Source organism: Corvus kubaryi, unplaced genomic scaffold, assembly GCF_017639235.1.
Source record: "Corvus kubaryi isolate FWS band 111438036 unplaced genomic scaffold, C.kubaryi_AGA036_p1.0 74, whole genome shotgun sequence".
Classification (NCBI taxonomy): domain Eukaryota; kingdom Metazoa; phylum Chordata; class Aves; order Passeriformes; family Corvidae; genus Corvus; species Corvus kubaryi.
In genome coordinates this window covers 6,320,279-6,338,520 of record NW_024582061.1, presented here as the reverse complement: position 1 = coordinate 6,338,520, position 18,242 = coordinate 6,320,279, and the positions used below count along the sequence as shown (strand labels likewise).

General features: G+C 45.3%; 1 protein-coding gene across 1 annotated transcript; it reads left to right on the top strand.

Moving 5' to 3' along the window:
* The first annotated feature begins 10,214 nt into the window (after positions 1–10,214).
* Positions 10,215–15,690, top strand: LOC121675573. Its single transcript, XM_042051137.1, has 4 exons — positions 10,215–10,482; positions 11,184–12,961; positions 14,512–14,652; positions 15,524–15,690. The coding sequence occupies exons 1-4, from the start codon at positions 10,322–10,324 to the stop codon at positions 15,688–15,690; spliced, it is 2,247 nt and encodes a 748-aa protein (XP_041907071.1). The 5' UTR covers positions 10,215–10,321.
* Positions 15,691–18,242: the final 2,552 nt, after the last annotated feature.

Genomic DNA, 18,242 nt, shown 5'->3' with positions numbered 1-18,242 from the left:
TCACACAGGAGTGCATTACAGAAACTGGAGGGGTTTTAAGCATATTCTCCCAAGTTGACACCACCTTGGTGACCCCAGGACTCGAGCCCCTTGCTGTTGCTGGCAAAACGAGCAGTTTACAGTAACTCTTCCTTGCTTGAGGCCAAACTGGGCTGGGTTTTAGGGTTTGACCATCTCAGAAGAAAAATAAATTTTTATGTTGCTCTGGTCATCGAGTAAAATACTAAGGAGGTGTAGATTAAAAAAATAATCATACTTCCAACAGAAATAAATCTGGTCCATGACACACTCATCAATATTTGTAACCACCCACCTCCAATGCCTCTCTGCAGCCACTTAGGGCTTGCTGTAAAAACGTTCTGAGGGAGAGGACAAAAAAAAGTTATTGGCAGGAATTCTGTTAATTGTCACCGAAAGGCTTTCGCTAGATCATTTCCTGTGCCCTGGATCCAGCTGGAAGCATTCTCCGTTGGGAAGGCCGGCACACAATCGCCCGGCCCTGCCACTCGCTGCTGGACAAATGGAGGAAGCTGCAGCCTATCATAAATCTATCAGTCATGGACCAAATGGGCATCAGGAGGGCTGGGCTTCTCTTCCCCCCAATTATCTCTTGGCAGACACACAGACACGGAGCTGGGAGATAAATGGCTTTTTTCAGTAGCCCGGTCCCATGAACTCGGCTTAGAACCAAAAAATGGCCTGGGTTGGAAGGGACCTTAAAAATAATCTTGTTCCAGCTCCCCTGCCATGGGCAGGGACACCTTCCACTATCCCAGCTTGCTCAGAGCCCCGTCCAACCTGGCCTTGAACACTTCCAGGGATGGGGCAGCCACAGCTTCTCTGGGCAACCTGTGCCAGGGCCTCCCCACCCTCACAGGGAACAATTTCTTCCATACATCTGGCCCAAATTCCCCCTCTTTCCATTTGTACCCATTGCTCCTTGTCCTGTCATTCCAGGTGCTGATGCAGAGTCCCTCTCCACCTTCCTTGCGGGCCCCTTCAGAGCCTGGAATGGGCTGTGAGATCTCCACACAACCTTCTCTCTCCAGGCTGAACAGCCCCAACTTCTCCCAGATCCAAAGCCAGAGCAGGGGCTAATCCATCGAGGAGTGGGATCAGAGGGAGCTCAGGAGACCTGCCCCAGTTCTGCTCTGCCACCGGTCTCCAGGGTGAGCTTAAAACATTTCTCCATTAAAAAACAACAAACAATCAACCAAAAAAAACCGAAAAAAAACCCCAAAAAACCAACCAAACAAAACCCCAAAAAACAAGCCAACAAAAAATGCAAATCCTAGCAAAACCAAGGCCAACCCTTCTCTTTAGGTGCTCTCAGTGGATGAGCTAAAGATAATGATGTCAAGCAGTATTAAGTTAATTTATTTAATGCAAGCTGATCATCGCTGTTTTGACATGTCCAGGCATATTTGAGAAATAGGAAAGTAGCTAGAAACAAAATAAACAAAGAAAACATCTGTGAGTTTCAGAAGAACTATCCTGAGAGTCCTTTCTCCAAGCAGCTGGTCCTGAAAAAAGTTAACATTTGCCCAACGGGCTGGTGGCAATTACAGATCCACAGAGGTAAAGCCACAATTACAACCAGTCCTGAAGCCAACAGGGCAAACCTGGGGTCAGAAGGGAAATGGAGACACCAAGAGGCAAATGGCAGGAGCTACAGAGGAATTTGGGGGAAGCAGGGAGGCTTGGAGTCCCTCTGGGATGTGGACAAGGGGAGTCAGGGTCAGGGGTGGACAGCAAGGTGTGAGGAAAGCCCTTGAATGTGGGGAAAGTCCTTTAGGTAACTGTTGTGGATGCCAGAGGTTGCTAGGCAGGGACCGGGTGGCTGCCCAACAACAGGCACACAAACAAATAAATCAATAATAAATAAATAAATAAAACCACTGAAATGCTTTGCTGGTTCCTGCCAAGGGCACCTCAGGCAAAGGCAGATGCCAGCAGCCAGGGCAGGATGGAACCCAGCTCTGCTGGCTCCCGGTCCAGCAGCCAGCCAGGAGGTCGAGGTGCCACTCTCGCTCTCTTTTCAAATGGAAACAACAGACAAAGCTGTTACCCCGGCAACTTTCAGAGCAGGGACTGTTGCAAGAACAAACATTATGTATGCAAATAGAAGCATCCAGGCACAACAGCCTGGAAAGAAAAAAAAAAGCAAATAGCCAGACTAATATTTGCAGAAATAAGTGAAGTAAGGCTCCTAGATCCAGAGCTAGGACTTTAAATAAGTAATTCAGTTTCCAGAAGCTCTGAAGGACTGCAAGAAAAGAGCTTGAACTTTTCCTAAAAACTTAGCTAGTTTATCAAATGCCTTATTATAGCACCTAAACGTGCTGTTGAGACCTGGCTGTGAAAAGAAAGCCCCACAAAAACATCTGCTGTGTTTTATAAGAGCAGCTATGAAGCTCAGCTTGAGGCTTTTTGCATTATTTCATGCATAATTTCATTTCAGGCACGTGGCATCCGTACAAACTAAATGGGTTTGGTTTTCTCCATCCCCCAAGTTCAACACAATTTATAGCTCACTCACTTTCCCTCTGTTAAACTCACTCACAACCTCAAGAGCTGCCTTTCCATACCTCTTTTTTTCTCCGTATTATACCGATAAGCCTCCATAAAAACCCTTGAGCACCTCAACATGAGTCATGCACATACTTACCAGGGCCTTGGAGCAAGTCTCAACCCACTCTAAAATCTGACAAATTGGTTGTCTTTAATTCTCACATATTAAATATTTAGGGATTACTTTCAATCCCCTATCAAAGATCTGGCTTCATCACTGATAAATCATATAATTCCTGAAAGACATGAAAGCAGAGTCACAGCTGCCTCTCTGCAGAGGCCTCAATCGTTGCTTTCACACACAGGACAATACTTTGCCTGAGCTGTGGTTTTCTGGGCAACACTTAATTTCACCTACAAAAGGACAATTGGCATAAACTGAAGAAAAATAGAGGCAGAAACTGAATCCCACCCATAACTCTGGGCAACCCATTCAAAAGGAAGCTGTAGACATTGCTGAGAGTGAACATAAACACTGCTTTTACTGTAACTGTCATAGAAACTCCTGTATTCTAAAGTTATACCATGCTTTATTCCCCTCTTTTTGTTTCTCCTTTGCAATTGAGGCAGCGCAGCCTCAAGTGCTTTGCTGAGGATGCGGATTTTTATTCTGCTCAAGTGCTTTTAGCAATAGCAGGAGCAGCTCGCCCAGACAGCTCCAAGGGATGCAGAAAACAAGTGGCCTTTTTACAAAACAAGCTTCCAGGGACTGACTTGCGCCTCGGTGCCGTGAGGAAACAAAGCTTGTGCAATTGCAGCCTGTCCCCTCCAAGAACCCAGTCCTCTCCCCAGCCAGAAATGCCTGATCCCGTTATTAGCCAGTTTAGAGCATTTGGGGAGGAGGCATCTTATGGATGCCTTGAAAATTATGTTATTTCAAGATTTTTTTGAGAATTAAAGGTTGGCTAAAGGACAGAAATTCAAAACCATGTCCCCACTTGAGGGAGGGAAAAGCCAAAAGCAGCTCTGCTCAGCTCCTGGCTCCCCTTCCCCGTGGAAAATATGGCAGAGGATGAAGCTGAGATCATTAAGTCAGAAGAAAGAGAACTGCAGAAAAACCTGAAGGAAACCAGACTTCATCAGCTGCACCACTCCGACAGCAATTTGTTTAGTCAATTGCCAAAGTAAAACAAACACCGAAAGAAAAACATCTGGGAGGAGAAATTGATGAGAGGGTTCTGGCTGTAAATTTCCTTCCTTTCCCCCATCAGTCAGCAGCCTCTCGGCTTCTGCCACACAGAAAGGCACGGGGGTTCAGCTGTTATGTGCTTTTTGGAGAGAGCTTTAGGACTGGCTTTACAAACCAAGCAGAGATGAAGGAGGGAGAGCAGCCCAATTGCCCGGTTTTCAGCACCTCTGGAAGTGCCTAAGGGGGAAGGAGGTGCTCTGCACACCCCGGACCCAGCCAGCCTCTCACCCTCTGGGCAACACTGCCATCTCCTCTGCAGCTTCCCCATCACTTCCAGGCATGACTGAGTTCACTCTCCTTATGAGAAGATCCACAGCTGATCACGTGGAAGTGTGATTTTTTTCTCTCTGTTCTTTCCAGCAGAGAAGACAGAAACCATCTCATCCAAAGACAGAGCAATGGCAGCAGCATCTGTGTTAGGGGAGGGACAGCTCTGGGTTTAGCAGAGAGCTGTGAGTCAAATTTGGGGCTGGTGCCAGGGGAAGGGAGCTCTGTCCCAAACTGTCACATCAGCTAAGAGCGAGGCGGAACTGAGACCACTGAGTGAAACACACACCATTTTAGGGTTATTACAGCACCTGGTTTGAGAGCCTGCTGTGGGAAGGCAGCAATGCCAGCTGAATGCAAAAGCTGGGCCCAGGAGCAGCAGCAGGCCTGTCAGCCCAGCCCTTATAAACCTTGTGCTTCTTGCTTGGTACATATCCCACCCCCTTCTGAAAAATCACACAAGGCTGGAGCTTGGCACACGAGCCTCCCTTCTGCCCTGGGGTTTGTGCAAACCTCAGCTCTGCTCAGACTCCTCCATCTGACCAGAAAAAGGGCAGAAAGAAAAAAAATTAAAACAACAACGAAGACTTTGCCAGAAGACTTCAGCCAATAGCTCCTTTTGCCATGCAGGACAGCTCCGAGTGGTATCAGCTGATAGGATTTCTAAAATCCCTTTTGAAGTGACAGCCCATGTTGGTATTAACAGCTGGAGAAAGACACAGTTTTAATGAGGTTTTAAAGGTTTGCAGGTCTCCCAATGAATTTGACAGGTGTGAAAGCAAAAGTCCTGCTTTGTTAGCAGCTCTAGCACCTTCTCCTGTCTCCCTTCCCACAGAGCACAAACAAAACCTTCCTACAACAGAACATCTTTATTCAGGCCAACCTAGTGATCTTTCCTTTAGAGGAACTATTGAATAACTAATAACTTTGAAAAGGCCAATATTTAATATTACTTCAAAGTTTATGAGAATATGAACTTTCATCAAAAAAAAAAAAAAAAAAAAAAGAGAAGACATTTTGAATTTGACCCGTTTTCCTCATTTTCAAAGAAGCTGAAATGGAAGACAAAAAGATGGTGCTTTAGAAAGTGAAATCATTGAAATAAATTAATTCTTCTCACTTTTTAGCTCTCCCTAGGAAAAAAAACCCAACCAACAGCTAGGATGAAATAGTGAGGGCTTGTCTGAGCAGGAAAGCTTTATCTGCTACATATGTAGCTGTAACTCTGTAAGTGCCTGAGTCCTTTTAGTACAACGTTTTCCAGCTCAGTTTAATCAGTTTGCAATGTCGTAAACTGAGCTTTAAACTGGAAAAGAAAACCATAATTTGGGGGAAAATGCTTGTAGCAAAACAACAGTGTTCACATGGGTAGTTAAAGTTTAACCTTGGTATAAAATCATCCCTTGACTTTCATGTTTAAACTTTCCCACGTAGACAATTTCTCAGAGGAAACATAAGGGTTTGGGAGGGAAGTGGGGTGGGAAGTGAAAATACTTTCCCAGTGCTAAACAGAATGAGAAGTAGAAGCAAGTAAAGACAAGGTTTCCCTCAGATGTTGTTCCTTTGTCCTTTCCACTCTTTCTCCCATTTGGTTTAAAATAAGAGAAAAAAGAAATAAAACCTGAGGCAGCCGCTTAAAGATAAAACACCAGCATGATTAAAATTAATAAAAATGGGGGTGGGGAGGGGGTGCATCATTATTTTGAAGAAACGGCATGAAAAGAAACCCAACCCTTTTTCTGATGCTTATCCCAGATACCAAAACTTTGACTTTCTGATTTATTCGCATTTGGCAACACAGGAGTGACATGGTTGTGACACACAGGTTGTAACATACAGGCTCCTTTCTTCCACCACATTAATTTCTGCCTTTCCCAACACCCAGTTTCCAGTATTCTGCCTTCCAGAAACAGTCAACGTGTTAATTGCAACAGTCCAAGCAAAAACATCCCCCACATTTTGCATGAGACTCAATGCACCAACAGCCAATTTGCAGGCATATCTCCACAGGTTTCTAGGCAACTCCAACACAGGAGGCTTTTCCTAGAATTTAATGGAAGTCAAAGGTGGAAAACTCATACTGGACAATTCACAGAAAATGTGCTACTATGTGCTACTACCAGGCTTCCTGTTATGTCCACACAAATGGCTGTGAAACTGCCTGGCAAGTTACCAATGCATGGATGCCAGGGCTGCCAGCACTGCCAGCTTCAGACATTGCGAAAATAATGAATCAGACCACCAAAATACTGTTCTGAAGTCACCTTCTGCTTGCTGAGTTTTCTGGGGCTACTGGGAAAAGACCTAGGTTTCCTTTGCAGCAGAGAAGAGGGCTGGAATATCAGAGACTTGAAAGGAAGCTAAAATTGCCAAGCAATCCCTTCATTCCAGGTGCTGGGGATTTAATAGATACAAAAAACAACCTCATTAAAAAAACATTACCTTTGTGTTCTAGGCTGTAAAGCTGAGCCATTCTAGGCTATTTGGGATGTTGCAGGAGACCCTAAACCCTGCCAAGCAGGCTTGCTAAACATGGACAGGGGAGTATTGGACATTTGTTCCCCATTTCCTCTAAGAAGGAGTGACAAGAGAGTGCCTTAGGCAAGGGCAGCACAGGGAAACAAGACAGTCACAATTTCCATTTTACAAGATCACCCAAAAAGAAAACAGAAGATAGTGTATCCTTCAGTGTGGCCTTTGGTGTTTCAGATAAGGATTAAGGGGTGTTTTTTTTCCCAGTGTCAGAATCGCATTTGTGTAAATGTTGCACACACTTGTTGGAAAAATTGTCTAAAGGTAAAAGTGGAGCAAAATAAGTAAGTTATTTTTGTCTTTACAAGTACTTACAGGTGCCCCAAAAAGATTCTGTTTGATTCATGTGAGCTTTGGATTACAGTTGCCCACCTTTATCTCTGCACTCTGGCCATGAAATCACATGAGACTGAAGTTATTCCATAAAACTTTTGATATTTCTTGGTTCTGTGTGAGAAGTAAATACCTCAAGCCAGTGGTCCTTGTTTCTGGATTAGCTACATTTGTTCCCAAGTTTCCCTGCATTTAGACAGAGAGTGACGTTTGAGATAGTTTCAGAGAACCATAAAATGGCCTGGGTTGGAAGGGACCTTAAAGTTTATCCAGTTCCAACCCCTGTGCCATAGGCAGGGACACCTTCCACTATCCCAGCTTGCTCAGAGCCCCATCCAGCCTGGCCTTGGACACTGCCAGGGCTGGGGCAGCCACAGCTTCTCTGGGCAACCTGTGCCAGGGCCTCCCCACCCTCACAGGGAAGAATTTATTCCTCATATCCAATCTAAACCCACCCTCTTGCAGCTTGAAGCCATTCCCCCTTGCCCTGTTACTACGCGCTCTTGTATGAAGTGTCTCTCCCACTCTCATTTTTGTTTTTATCAAAAGGCATTCACCCAACAGAATGCCACATGCCTCTGTTGCAATTTAGCAAGAACAATTCATTATGAGGTCAGTAATTATACAACAGTGAGGATTACAGGGAGGCTCCAGAGAAATTTTAAAAATCTAATTATTTTAAGCCGTTGTACATTCATGGGAGGTTTCAGTAAGTTTATACCCAGAACACTATGACAGCAAACATTGTTAAAATATTCTGCCTCACGTGACACTACAGAGTAAATACATGATGTCCGCTGCTGTCAAAGCCAGGGGGACAAATGTTGCTAAGAAGGGACAGGACCCAAATAGGTGGAACACTCACTGGCACCTCCCCACCTGAAGCACAGGTGTGTCCATAGGCTTTGGATTCCTGCACTGGGCAGATGTTGCCCTTCCAGGGGTGGTTTGGACTCCTGTAAGCTCACAGCAACCAAGGCATCTCGGAGTATTCCCATCATTTCAGAGCATGCTGATGATTCATGCATGGTTACATGGCAATATTTACTCAGCTCTCAGGAGGCAAATTCATTAGGAGGTATTAATCAGCTGTCAAGCACCCATTCCCTTGCATAAGAATGATACTCCCTAAGTAAAAGTCCTTATCTGCAACTTGAATTTCTGCCCCACCACCTATTCCCTCTTTTCATAAGGGGTGAATGAGGACTTGTCATTGTTTCCAGGGATTGCAGGAGAAAGGAACACAGGAGATGTTGACAGTGAAAAATGGAGAGGTGAATGTAGTAACTTGTTTCTCAGCACAGCTGAGCATAATCAAAGAAGCACAAACTTTTGATTTCTTCAGAGCCAATCTTGGTTACAAGGGAAACAAAGTTTGCTGGATAAATGTTCATCTCTGGCCAAAAGCAGACATCAAGCACTGCACACCTATCAGTAGGGTTTCTGTTTTTCCCAGAGTATAGGAACACACTGCAGGCACTAGCAAGCCATTGTCTTCTGGTAGATACCACACAATTTTTGTCTTTATGTAAGATTTGCATCACCACTTCTTGCTCTATCCAAAGCACGCTCGCCTCATAGCTAAAATGGAAGGGATCTGCACAACAGAGCACGACAGAAAGCTTGGCAACTACTGCAAACACCTCCACAAACAGAAGCAAGAAAATACTTGTTAAAAGCCAGCAGAGCAAAACCTGATTCCTTGATAAATGGCCACTGGGGTTGTAGGGCCAAAGCAAAGCAGGCTGTGGTTTTCAAGCCATCTTGCTGTCAGAGCTGTACCAAGAAAGGAGCACTCCCTGCCCTGCTGCTGCAGTCATCTGGCTCCAAAACATCATCCATGCTTTCTCAGTTCTATCTTTTGAGCTAGTAAATGTTCTTTTCTTCTTGCGTGCTTTTAAACAAAGCTGTCCTTAGCAGGATGGACCAAGCATGTTGTATGCACTGCTCATCTAAAAGCTGGAAGCCACTCACAGGTTTATGAGAGCCCTTATTACTGTTCTCTTATCCTCTCTTGTAGAAGCAGCATCAAACATAGCAAATCGAATTCCAGCCCTCGATGCTACGAAGGATAGTGAGTCTCAGCCTGCCTTTGTCCCCGTGATCAGTGCCATTTGCCATACTCACCTTTCCTTTTGTCACCACTACACCACAAAATCCTGGCGGGTCAGGTTACTGCACTGTTCACCTGGCTCTGCCCTATGTTGGAGGCCCCCCTGATGAGGCCCCAGTGTAGCATTTCACTTCTGAGTGGGCTTTTATCACAACAGAAACAGAGACGGGAGCAACAGCAAGACTGAAGGCAACTGGGTTAAAAAGCATGATGAACCAGCTTTGTTTCCCCGTGGAAATCCTTTGGCTGAACAGAGCAGTGATGGTGAGTACCGAGGCTTCTTAAAGCCCAGAGCCCTCCCCAAATGTCACCGTGGCCCAAAGAGACCAGCAGGGCTGTAACCAATGCAGTGAGAAGCCTCAGACATTTGCCAGCGTTCTGCTTCGCTGGGAGATGGGGCTGGCTGATCTGAGGAGCACATGCCCACAGGTTTGGGTTTTCTCTTTCCCCTACAGCTCCAGTAGCAGCACCCAGCTGCCAGCGGCACTGGATGAGATGGATGATGCCTGCAGGTACCCAGGGCACATCCAGCACAGCTCTCCTGCCTCGGGGACCCCTGTGCTCCCAGGGCTGAGAGTCTTGCCCCTGCTCCCTCTTCTCTTTGCGCTGCTGTCTGTCTGTGTGAGCTCTCCTGCTGAGGTTGCCAAGGGATTGAACAACAGATGGGAAGAAACAAAGAACCTGCAAGGAATAATCCCAGATGCAACTGTCCTCATGGGAAAAATATTCTATTATACAGTGCCAGCATTTGCCTTTCAGGGAACAGTAACTCAGTACAAGGTAACACTATTCAATACATTTCCTGGTACAATCCTGCAGCAAAGACATTTGCTTTATGTTTAAAATGAATTCACTAACAATCTCCTTCTAGAAAGTGCCTCAAATGTATTAGAAACAGGTAGAACTGATGGCAAAAATCTCACCAGCATTCACTGCTGGTGCAGCACTTCCCTACTGAGCAAGTAAACAACCTACAGACACATGTGTTTTGTCTACCTGCAGTCTAAAGAATGCAGGGTCTTGGAAATGGACAGTAAGTGTTGCCACTATGCTAAAAAACACCCAAGACAAGCACTACATAAAAAACCAAGGCACCGTGGTTTCTAAGATTTCCAAATGGATCAGTTGTGACTGTTTCTGAACTTTTATCCAGCTAGAGCTTAGAGTATGTAAAACTGGAGTAGTAAAAGCATTTGCTATCACTAATTCTGTTCCTCTGCCATCCTCTTACGGAGCAGGTCACTTTAGCCAGTGGTGCAGATTTGCCAAAATGGCTGGAATTCAACCCCAAAACAAACACGTTGCAAGGGCTGCCGATGGCAGGGGAGGGAGGAGTGTACCTGTTCAACATTGCTGCCTCTGGAGGGGTGCCTGCCCAGGAAACACTGAGGGCTGCTGGAAACTTCACCATCCATGTGCAGGACAGCAGTTTATCCTTGGAAACGCAGAATTTGAACCGCATGCCAAACAGCTACCAGTGAGTACTGCTGGCCTCCGTGGCTTCTGCTCTAATCAGTGAGGGGAGGGAAAAATTATTTAAAAAAAAAAAAAGATGGGTGCTCCCTAATTGACACAGGGCAGGTTTTTCCTGCTGTGGAAATGTGACATCAGGGAACCAAAACTAGAACAAAACCCCACAAAATATTGAACAAGCACATGCTGAATATAAAAGCTGGAGGCTTTGTTGTCCCAGAGCTACAGTGCACAGCAGACATGGGCACAGGGACACTGACTCTCCATTGTACAGATGGCATCCAGCCTCCCTGCTCCAGTTCCTAACTCTTCTGTGAGCAGGGAGAGAGGCAGGCTCCCAGTGAGCCTCCAAATTGCCCCATAAGACACTGTTACCACTGGTGGTACTTTCTCAGTGTCAGTACCTACATTTGATGTCTAATGGACTGGGAATATCTCTGAAGTGAATTACTTCCATAATGAGGACAGCGTTTGGGAAATTCAGACCACGCCGCTGTGTTCTGCACAAGCAGTGGGAACAAACTTAGTGATCAGTGAAGTTAGTGGAACGGGAAACATTCATATATTCATGGAGAAGGAAGTTTTGGATTAAGAGGTAAAATTTTGAACAATGATCTACTAAATTCAAACAGGGATCTTCACAAAAACTGGGAGGGGTAAAAAGAATTATTCTTATCCACTTTAATTCTGGACTTTCCATGTCAGGTGTGGGAAGGAAGCTCCCATCACTTCTGCTGAAATCATTCTCTCTGCTGGAGCGGAAACTCTGGACATCCAGGAGCGCCTGTCCGTGGTGTGCAGGATGGCTGAGTACCTGCACCTGGACAGCTCCCTGCTGACCCTGCTGCAGCACCCAGGCCCAGCAGCAAGGGCCTCACACATCCTAGCTGAGGACACCGGGCACATCGACCTCACCACCAGCCACTACGTGGGGCTCTCCTGGCCGGTCACGTGCGGAGGCTTTGCCCTGCTCCGTGAATTCATCCAAGTCCTGCGGCACAACGTGAACTCACATCACCTCTCACAGCTGCTAGGGTATGAAATTGCAGGCTGGAGAGTACTCAGGAGAGGGGATTATGAAAGAAAGTCTCCAAGACTACACCGCAGGCAATTAATGATCACACCAACACCTGCATTAAAACCAACTAGAATTACCCAAAGACCAGCTGCAGGAGAGGCTTCCAGGCCCTTGTTCTTTACTGTGCCAAGCCAGTTACTCACACCACTTGTGCTGTCACCTACTCAGAGCTCATCAACTTTCTGTGCAGAAAGTAGAACCATAGCAAGTTACAAGATGCAGAATAATATCCACCTTGCAAGTCAAGAAAGCTTGGTCACTTTAGAAATGGACTCAGCACAGGACATGCCAACTAACCCCTCAGTATCCATTATGTTTGCAGACTCTCATTGTCCAGATCTGTCACCTTCCCTGATAACTGAAACCAGGCTTCTCTTCTCTGAACTGGAAGTGCTGCCTGCTAGACCTTCTGGTACATTCTTGCTGTCAGAGCAGCCAGAGCCTCACGTGCCTGAGACACACTCATATTTCCTTTCCAGCAAATCAGAGATATCCACATACCATCTCCTACAGGACATCACTTCAGGCACAGAGCAGCTTTCCAGGCCATGGGTGAGAAACACTCTTCAGGAATGGCCTCACAGCTCAGCAATGGCATTTTCTCCCAAGACAGAATTACATCCATCTTTGCCAGGAGAAATGTCAGTATCAGAAGTGCCAGATTACATCAATGAGGCAAAAAGCCACTTTCCAGAACTTGAAAAGCTTTCTGGTGCATCCCTCTCTCCAGAAGCACTCCCTTCACTATTCCAAAAAGCTTCAGTAAGGGCCACAGCTTTGTCTGGCTTCACATCTCCCATCGATGACACATTCCCAGCTGTCACAGCAAGAAGCAGTCTGAGCCAAGTCTTCACTAATGGCTGTGAACCTCAATCTAAACCTTCTACAACTATCCCACAGCCCAGTGGTTTTTCATCTGCTGGAGGGAAAAGCACAGCTTCTTCTGTAGCCCAGAGAGAAGCACAGACCCTCTATTCCAAATTGTTTTTTAGTCCCGAAGCCTCAGCCAGCTTTCCTCACACATTAACCAGCACTGTCCCTGGTAAAGCTGAAGCACCTCCTGGACCAAGTCTGATCACTCTGTCCCACCCTGACACTGCTCCAGTTCTTACTGTGCCAGACTTTTCTACCTTTCACAAGTCCAGGTTATCCAGACCAACAAATACATTTCCTCCTCCTTGCAGCAGCAGCATGCTCAGAACAGAGCCACAACCCGCAAGGATTTTATCCAGTGGCACAAAGGAATCACTTTCAGACAAAGATCTGGGAACAAGTGGAATTTTGCCAAATGTCACCGAGCCTACCTTGGAGGCACACATCATCTCAGGCATCAAGCCAGATGCTGTAGAAGCACCTCTGGTGACTTTATTTAATGCCACTTCTCACCTGCCCAGCAGCATACCGGGTACGTTTAAGATTTGACTTTCCTTTTATCCTCTTTCCTGCCCTGAGTCCTGCCAGAATAGTTCAACACAGTTTCTTGTGCAAAAGCACAACTTCCCTGCACTAGGGAGGTGCCAGCAGCAGTCTTCCCAATAAGCGAATGCAATTTTTTTGCTCAGCTGGGAGCAGATAACAGCTCAGCTGAATGACCAGGCCCAGCTTTGGCCATCCTATCTAAGGAAAGATGTGGACCCTTAAAAAAGCTCCAAAGGAACACAAGGATGGCCAGAGGTCTCAAGAACATGTCAAACTGAAACCATTAATCTAGAAGACTGAGAAAATACATAGCTTTATATAATATTTTGCTTAAAAGATAAAAGAAGCATTCTCAGAATCTCCTGGGAACTAACACAGCACTAATGACCTTCAAGTGCAGTTAAGATGATTTAAGTTGGACATTAGATAAACTTTCTCACAGTAAGGATGATAAAACATCAGAAAAGATGCTTGAGGAACGTTGTGGAGGGTTTTTAAGAACTGAAGAATAAATATTTATCGAAAATGACACAGAAGTAGTTGAGTATCTTGTGGAGTAAAGAATTAGGCCAGACACACTTTTTAGTCTGCCTTCTCTTTCAACTGCGTGAATCTGTGACTCAGGCTTAAGTTAAGACAACAGAGATCGTTTGTTTGTAGTGCCAGTTGGGTAAATTCATGGCATTATGCCTGAATCACCTTACATTAAATCTGTAAAAGTGTACACATGGGAGATTTTAAACAGTTACAAAGTGCAGAATTCCAAGCCTTGTTAACACCCCTCAGAGCCATCTTATTTGTAAAACTTTATTAGACCTACATTAAGTGTGTACCCAAAGCCTAAAACTTTAGCTTTGCAATCAGGTGTCTCAGCAAGCATCATTTGGAGAGAGACTATTTTACAAGAGCATGTGGGGTGTGACAGGAAAAAGGGGAATGGCTTCACACTGACAGAGAGGAGGTTTAGATTGGATATCGGGAAGAAATGGTTCCCTGTGAGGGTGGGGAGGCCCTGGCACAGGTTGCCCAGAGAAGCTGTGGCTGCCCCATCCCTGGAAGTGTCCAAGGCCAGGTTGGACAGAGCTTGGAGCAAGCTGGGATAGTGGAAGGTGTCCCTGCCCATGGCAGGGGGTTGGCACTGGATGAACTTTAAGGTCCTTTTCAACTCAGGCCATTCTTTGATTCTATGATCTGTCAAATCCCGCAGATGGACAATAGAGCCCTAACACAATACTGTTATTAGTGCTCTGGCAAGCACAGGCCATGTAAAAATATAAAAAAAAAAAAAAAAAAAAATTTCTTCTCCAGAGATAGAAGCCACTTGCATTCTCTCCTTTTTTAAAGGGGAGGTTGAACTCCAGCCTGCTTCCCATGGTCCTTCCTGTGCTGGCAGAAACTGGCAAAGGTCTTCAATCACATGCCATAAAAGCTTTTAAACTGTATTCCCAACACTGTGACACATTATTTACATAAGATTCCTTTCACATAGATCTAAATGACCTTTCACCTTGAACTGTAATGATCTCACTTTCACAGAGGTGGGTGAGACACTGCTGCCATCACACCTGGATCCAAGCAGCCGGCTGTTTCCCTCATCTGAAAGACTACAGTTTGTGGAAAGTGCAGGAACTCTTCCTCCATGTTCTGCTTCACAAGAGCTGCAGACTGTAATTCAAGGTAAAAACAAGTTTACTTTTCTGTTCCTGCTTCTGAACACAGCTGCCATTAACCTTTTCATCCACCCTGCAAGGTGCCTCTGGTTTCCTGTATTAGAACCCATGCAGTCCTCAGACTATTTATGACCTAAATATTTGTGTCCTGAATTAATCCCTCTCTAATATTTACATTAGGTAATATATAAGGAGATGGCATGATTTTACTAGTCCTTATCATAAGTGTAGAAAGCACAAATACACATGATCCAGAAATGGCAAGAAGAAAGGACCATTTTTGCCACAAGCTGCAGGAACTCTGTGTTGTGATTCTTCACTCCTTGAGCCTGGTAGCAAACTTCACCTGACAGTGACAGAGAGGAAATTTCCTTTCAGATTTGTCCCCACACTTTATCATCCTCCAGCTTACCTGGTGTCCACTCCCAAATTCTCTGGAACTCTTCAAACCAGGCAGACATGCAGCACTCACAGCAATCCCATCCCAGGCACCCATACTCTCATAAAATCCCCAAACAAAAAAATCCATGATTAATGCTGGAAATAGAAGATGAAACAATACCATGTTGTGGTATTTCTGTGTAAAATTTACTAGAATGAGATATTATTGTTTGGGAAGGGACTATACAAGACCTGAATAATATTTTGGACTAGACAAAACATTGTTGAGGATATTTACAGCTCTTTAAATAAACAGATACCTAAACGCTTAACAAATGAGGTTAAGATGTGATCAAGGACAAGACTTTACTGTTATAAGTTTCAGTTTCAGCACACTCCACAGTCCTGAGGCTGACAAGTTTTCTTTGCCATCATCCAGCAAGAGATAGCAATTTTTTCCTAATTCTTTCCCTCCCTTTTCTCCCTCCTCTCTAAAGGGCAAGCAAACATTTCCCCAAAGCTTGTTCATTCCATTAAATTCCTAACAGCAACCATCGGATGCCTGTTCTTTTTCCCTTTACCTGCCAACACATTTTATGATGAGGAAGATGGCAACTCCACTCAGTTATCTCTACAAATCCTCCCAGCTGACGGCTCTCCGTAGGGATCGGAGAGCTGGCTGCAGTTTGACACCTCCCAGCAGGCCATGCACGGCTATCCCCTGGAGATCGACTTCCAGTATTCCCCTCAGGAATTTGTGCTGTCTGCCACGGACTCCGGAGGTCTGACAGCCTGGGAATCCTTCACCATCGAGCTCCTGAAGCCCCCCGAGGTACCGTGCCACCTTTTCACCATGCGGACCAAGAACAGCTACTCCTCTTTCCTGAGGGAGAGGAAAAGGGTGGGTCTGTTCCTGGAGAAGCTCTCCCTCTTCCTGAACTCCAGCAGCCCCAAAGACATCGCACTGGCAGCTCTGCAGCCCGGCTCCACAGTCATCTCCTGGTACAACAGCTCGCTGTGTGCAAGTGCCAACAGATCTTCCAGCTGGTGCGGGAAAGACGAAATGCAGCAGGCCCTGGAGAAACTGCGAGTGCCAGCTGGGTCTGTGAGCCCACGCTTTGTCCAGGCCATGCTGCCAGAGTACAGAATCGATGTGACTTTCAGCATTTCCTACAGTGAGCACTGCCCTGCCAGCACAAAGCCCTTCCCCAGGCCTTGCAGCAGCACTGGGCCAACACCCCAAGCCAAGAACGACTCCACAACGAGGAGGAGCCCACGTGCCTTACTGAGCAGTGTTTGTGCCACTGCTGGCGTGGTGCTGGCAATAGTGGGCTGCTGGCTTTGCAGGTGTCCCAGGAGGATGCCTGGACCAGAGCCTGTGTCGTTTCAGACCAACTCCCAGCTAAGCCATGCTGATGTGGAACTGGATGCCCTGAGACCTCGCAAAGCCCCTGTACACGAGTGCAGGGCTTCACCTTCACCTCCATTATGGATCCCACCTTCAGGACCACTTCCCTCCCACAAGCAGTGTCCCAGGCCAATCCCTCACATCACACCACCTTTCCAGCCACCAAGATACCAACTCCCTCCCCACTATTGAGAGGCTCCGACCACCCAGCACAACCAGGGCAACATCCAGAGGCTTCAATTTTAAAAACTTTTAAATGGTATTAAGATCAAATCCACAAAAAGACAAATTGCATTACAAGGTGCTACCCTTAATAGAAAAAACATAAGTAGGCAGTTAGTGATTTTTACCATGTTTCAATTTAGAATAGAACATATTTGGCCTACACCTGACAAAGAGACAGTGGCAAAAGCAGAACCCAAGTGAAGGAGGCAAAGGGATCTCCTGATGAAGGCGTAGAATTACAACCCCGTGAAAGTAAGAACAAGAAAATACACATCAAGCTGATGAGGGGTCACAGTCAGTGCTGAGCAAATCTCACTTCATTGTGTCTGCCTGATTCATAAATACACATTTTACATAGAAGAGGCAGAACTGCCACAGAAGGGTCACTACAAAACATGATGTTTCCATTGAAATTCAGAGGTGCTACAACCATAGAGCCTCTAGGCTAGCTTGGAATTTTAGAGTTTTCAAAAAATGCCTGACATTGTCTCTGTCCTTTCAATCTTTCAAAACTTTTTTTACTGTTTCTGTAAATGCATCCTATGTAGCATTTCTAAAGGCAATGGTAGCTACTGAACTCTTCCTGTAATTTGGTGCAATGTACCTTTAAAGATACATTTTAAAGTTCCAGGCTTGCCTTCTTTACAGTAAAACTGTCTCTTGTCTGCTTCTACCTGGGACAGTTCAAGGACCACAGAGAATTCCTAAAATTCTGCAAAAGAATTTCTAAGGACTTTTCAAACATTTTGAAATCCTTCCAGTTTACCAGATTATCATAAGCAAAATGCAATTCATAACTTAATTATGAACTGCATTTGCAATTACATAATTACAGATTAAACTACTTAATCCGTAAATCCCAATTTTAATCTGCAAACTCTTCTTAGAGCTGACAAAACCTTCCCTGAAGCTGAAAGCAGAGTGTGAAACAGGAGCAAAGCAGCACCAGTGCCACTGTGCAGGGCAGCAGAGAAGTATGGAATGCCCTTTCCAGAACTGCAAAGACCAGCCCTTGCAGTCTCGTATCCCTGTAAGACTCTCCAAGTACCCCCAGTCACCAGGCCCTGCCCATTTCATCACCAAACAGACTGACCTGGCAGATGCTCCAAAAGTGGAGAACACAGTTAGTAAACAAGCTAAACAAATATGTATTTTAATAGCAGGTGCTATTAAATTTCTCTTCTGCTAATGAAGTATTTAATGCCTGTGCATATTTTCAAGGAGTGCAGCTGAATATTAATGGCACATGAGGAGATGTAACACAATTCCCAAGGCACAGAATGAGCTTTTCAGCTCTAACTCTCCAGCCTAGCAAATTGCAGAGCTGACATTTACATGCTCCCCAGCTCCCTGCCTTAAAAACCCCCCTAGTAAACAAGAGAAACATCCAGAGTGATGCACAGTAAAATCTCATTAAGACAACCCAGAGACTTATGAGAAGCAAAAATTTTGTGGCAGTTTTCTCCATCAGAACATTTCAGATAGGGTATCAAGAGATGTGGTGATGCAAGACATTCTGTTTTCAATGAAATAATACAAATAAAAGCAATAGAAGTCTTCAGACTAGGATCTCCAAGAGTTAC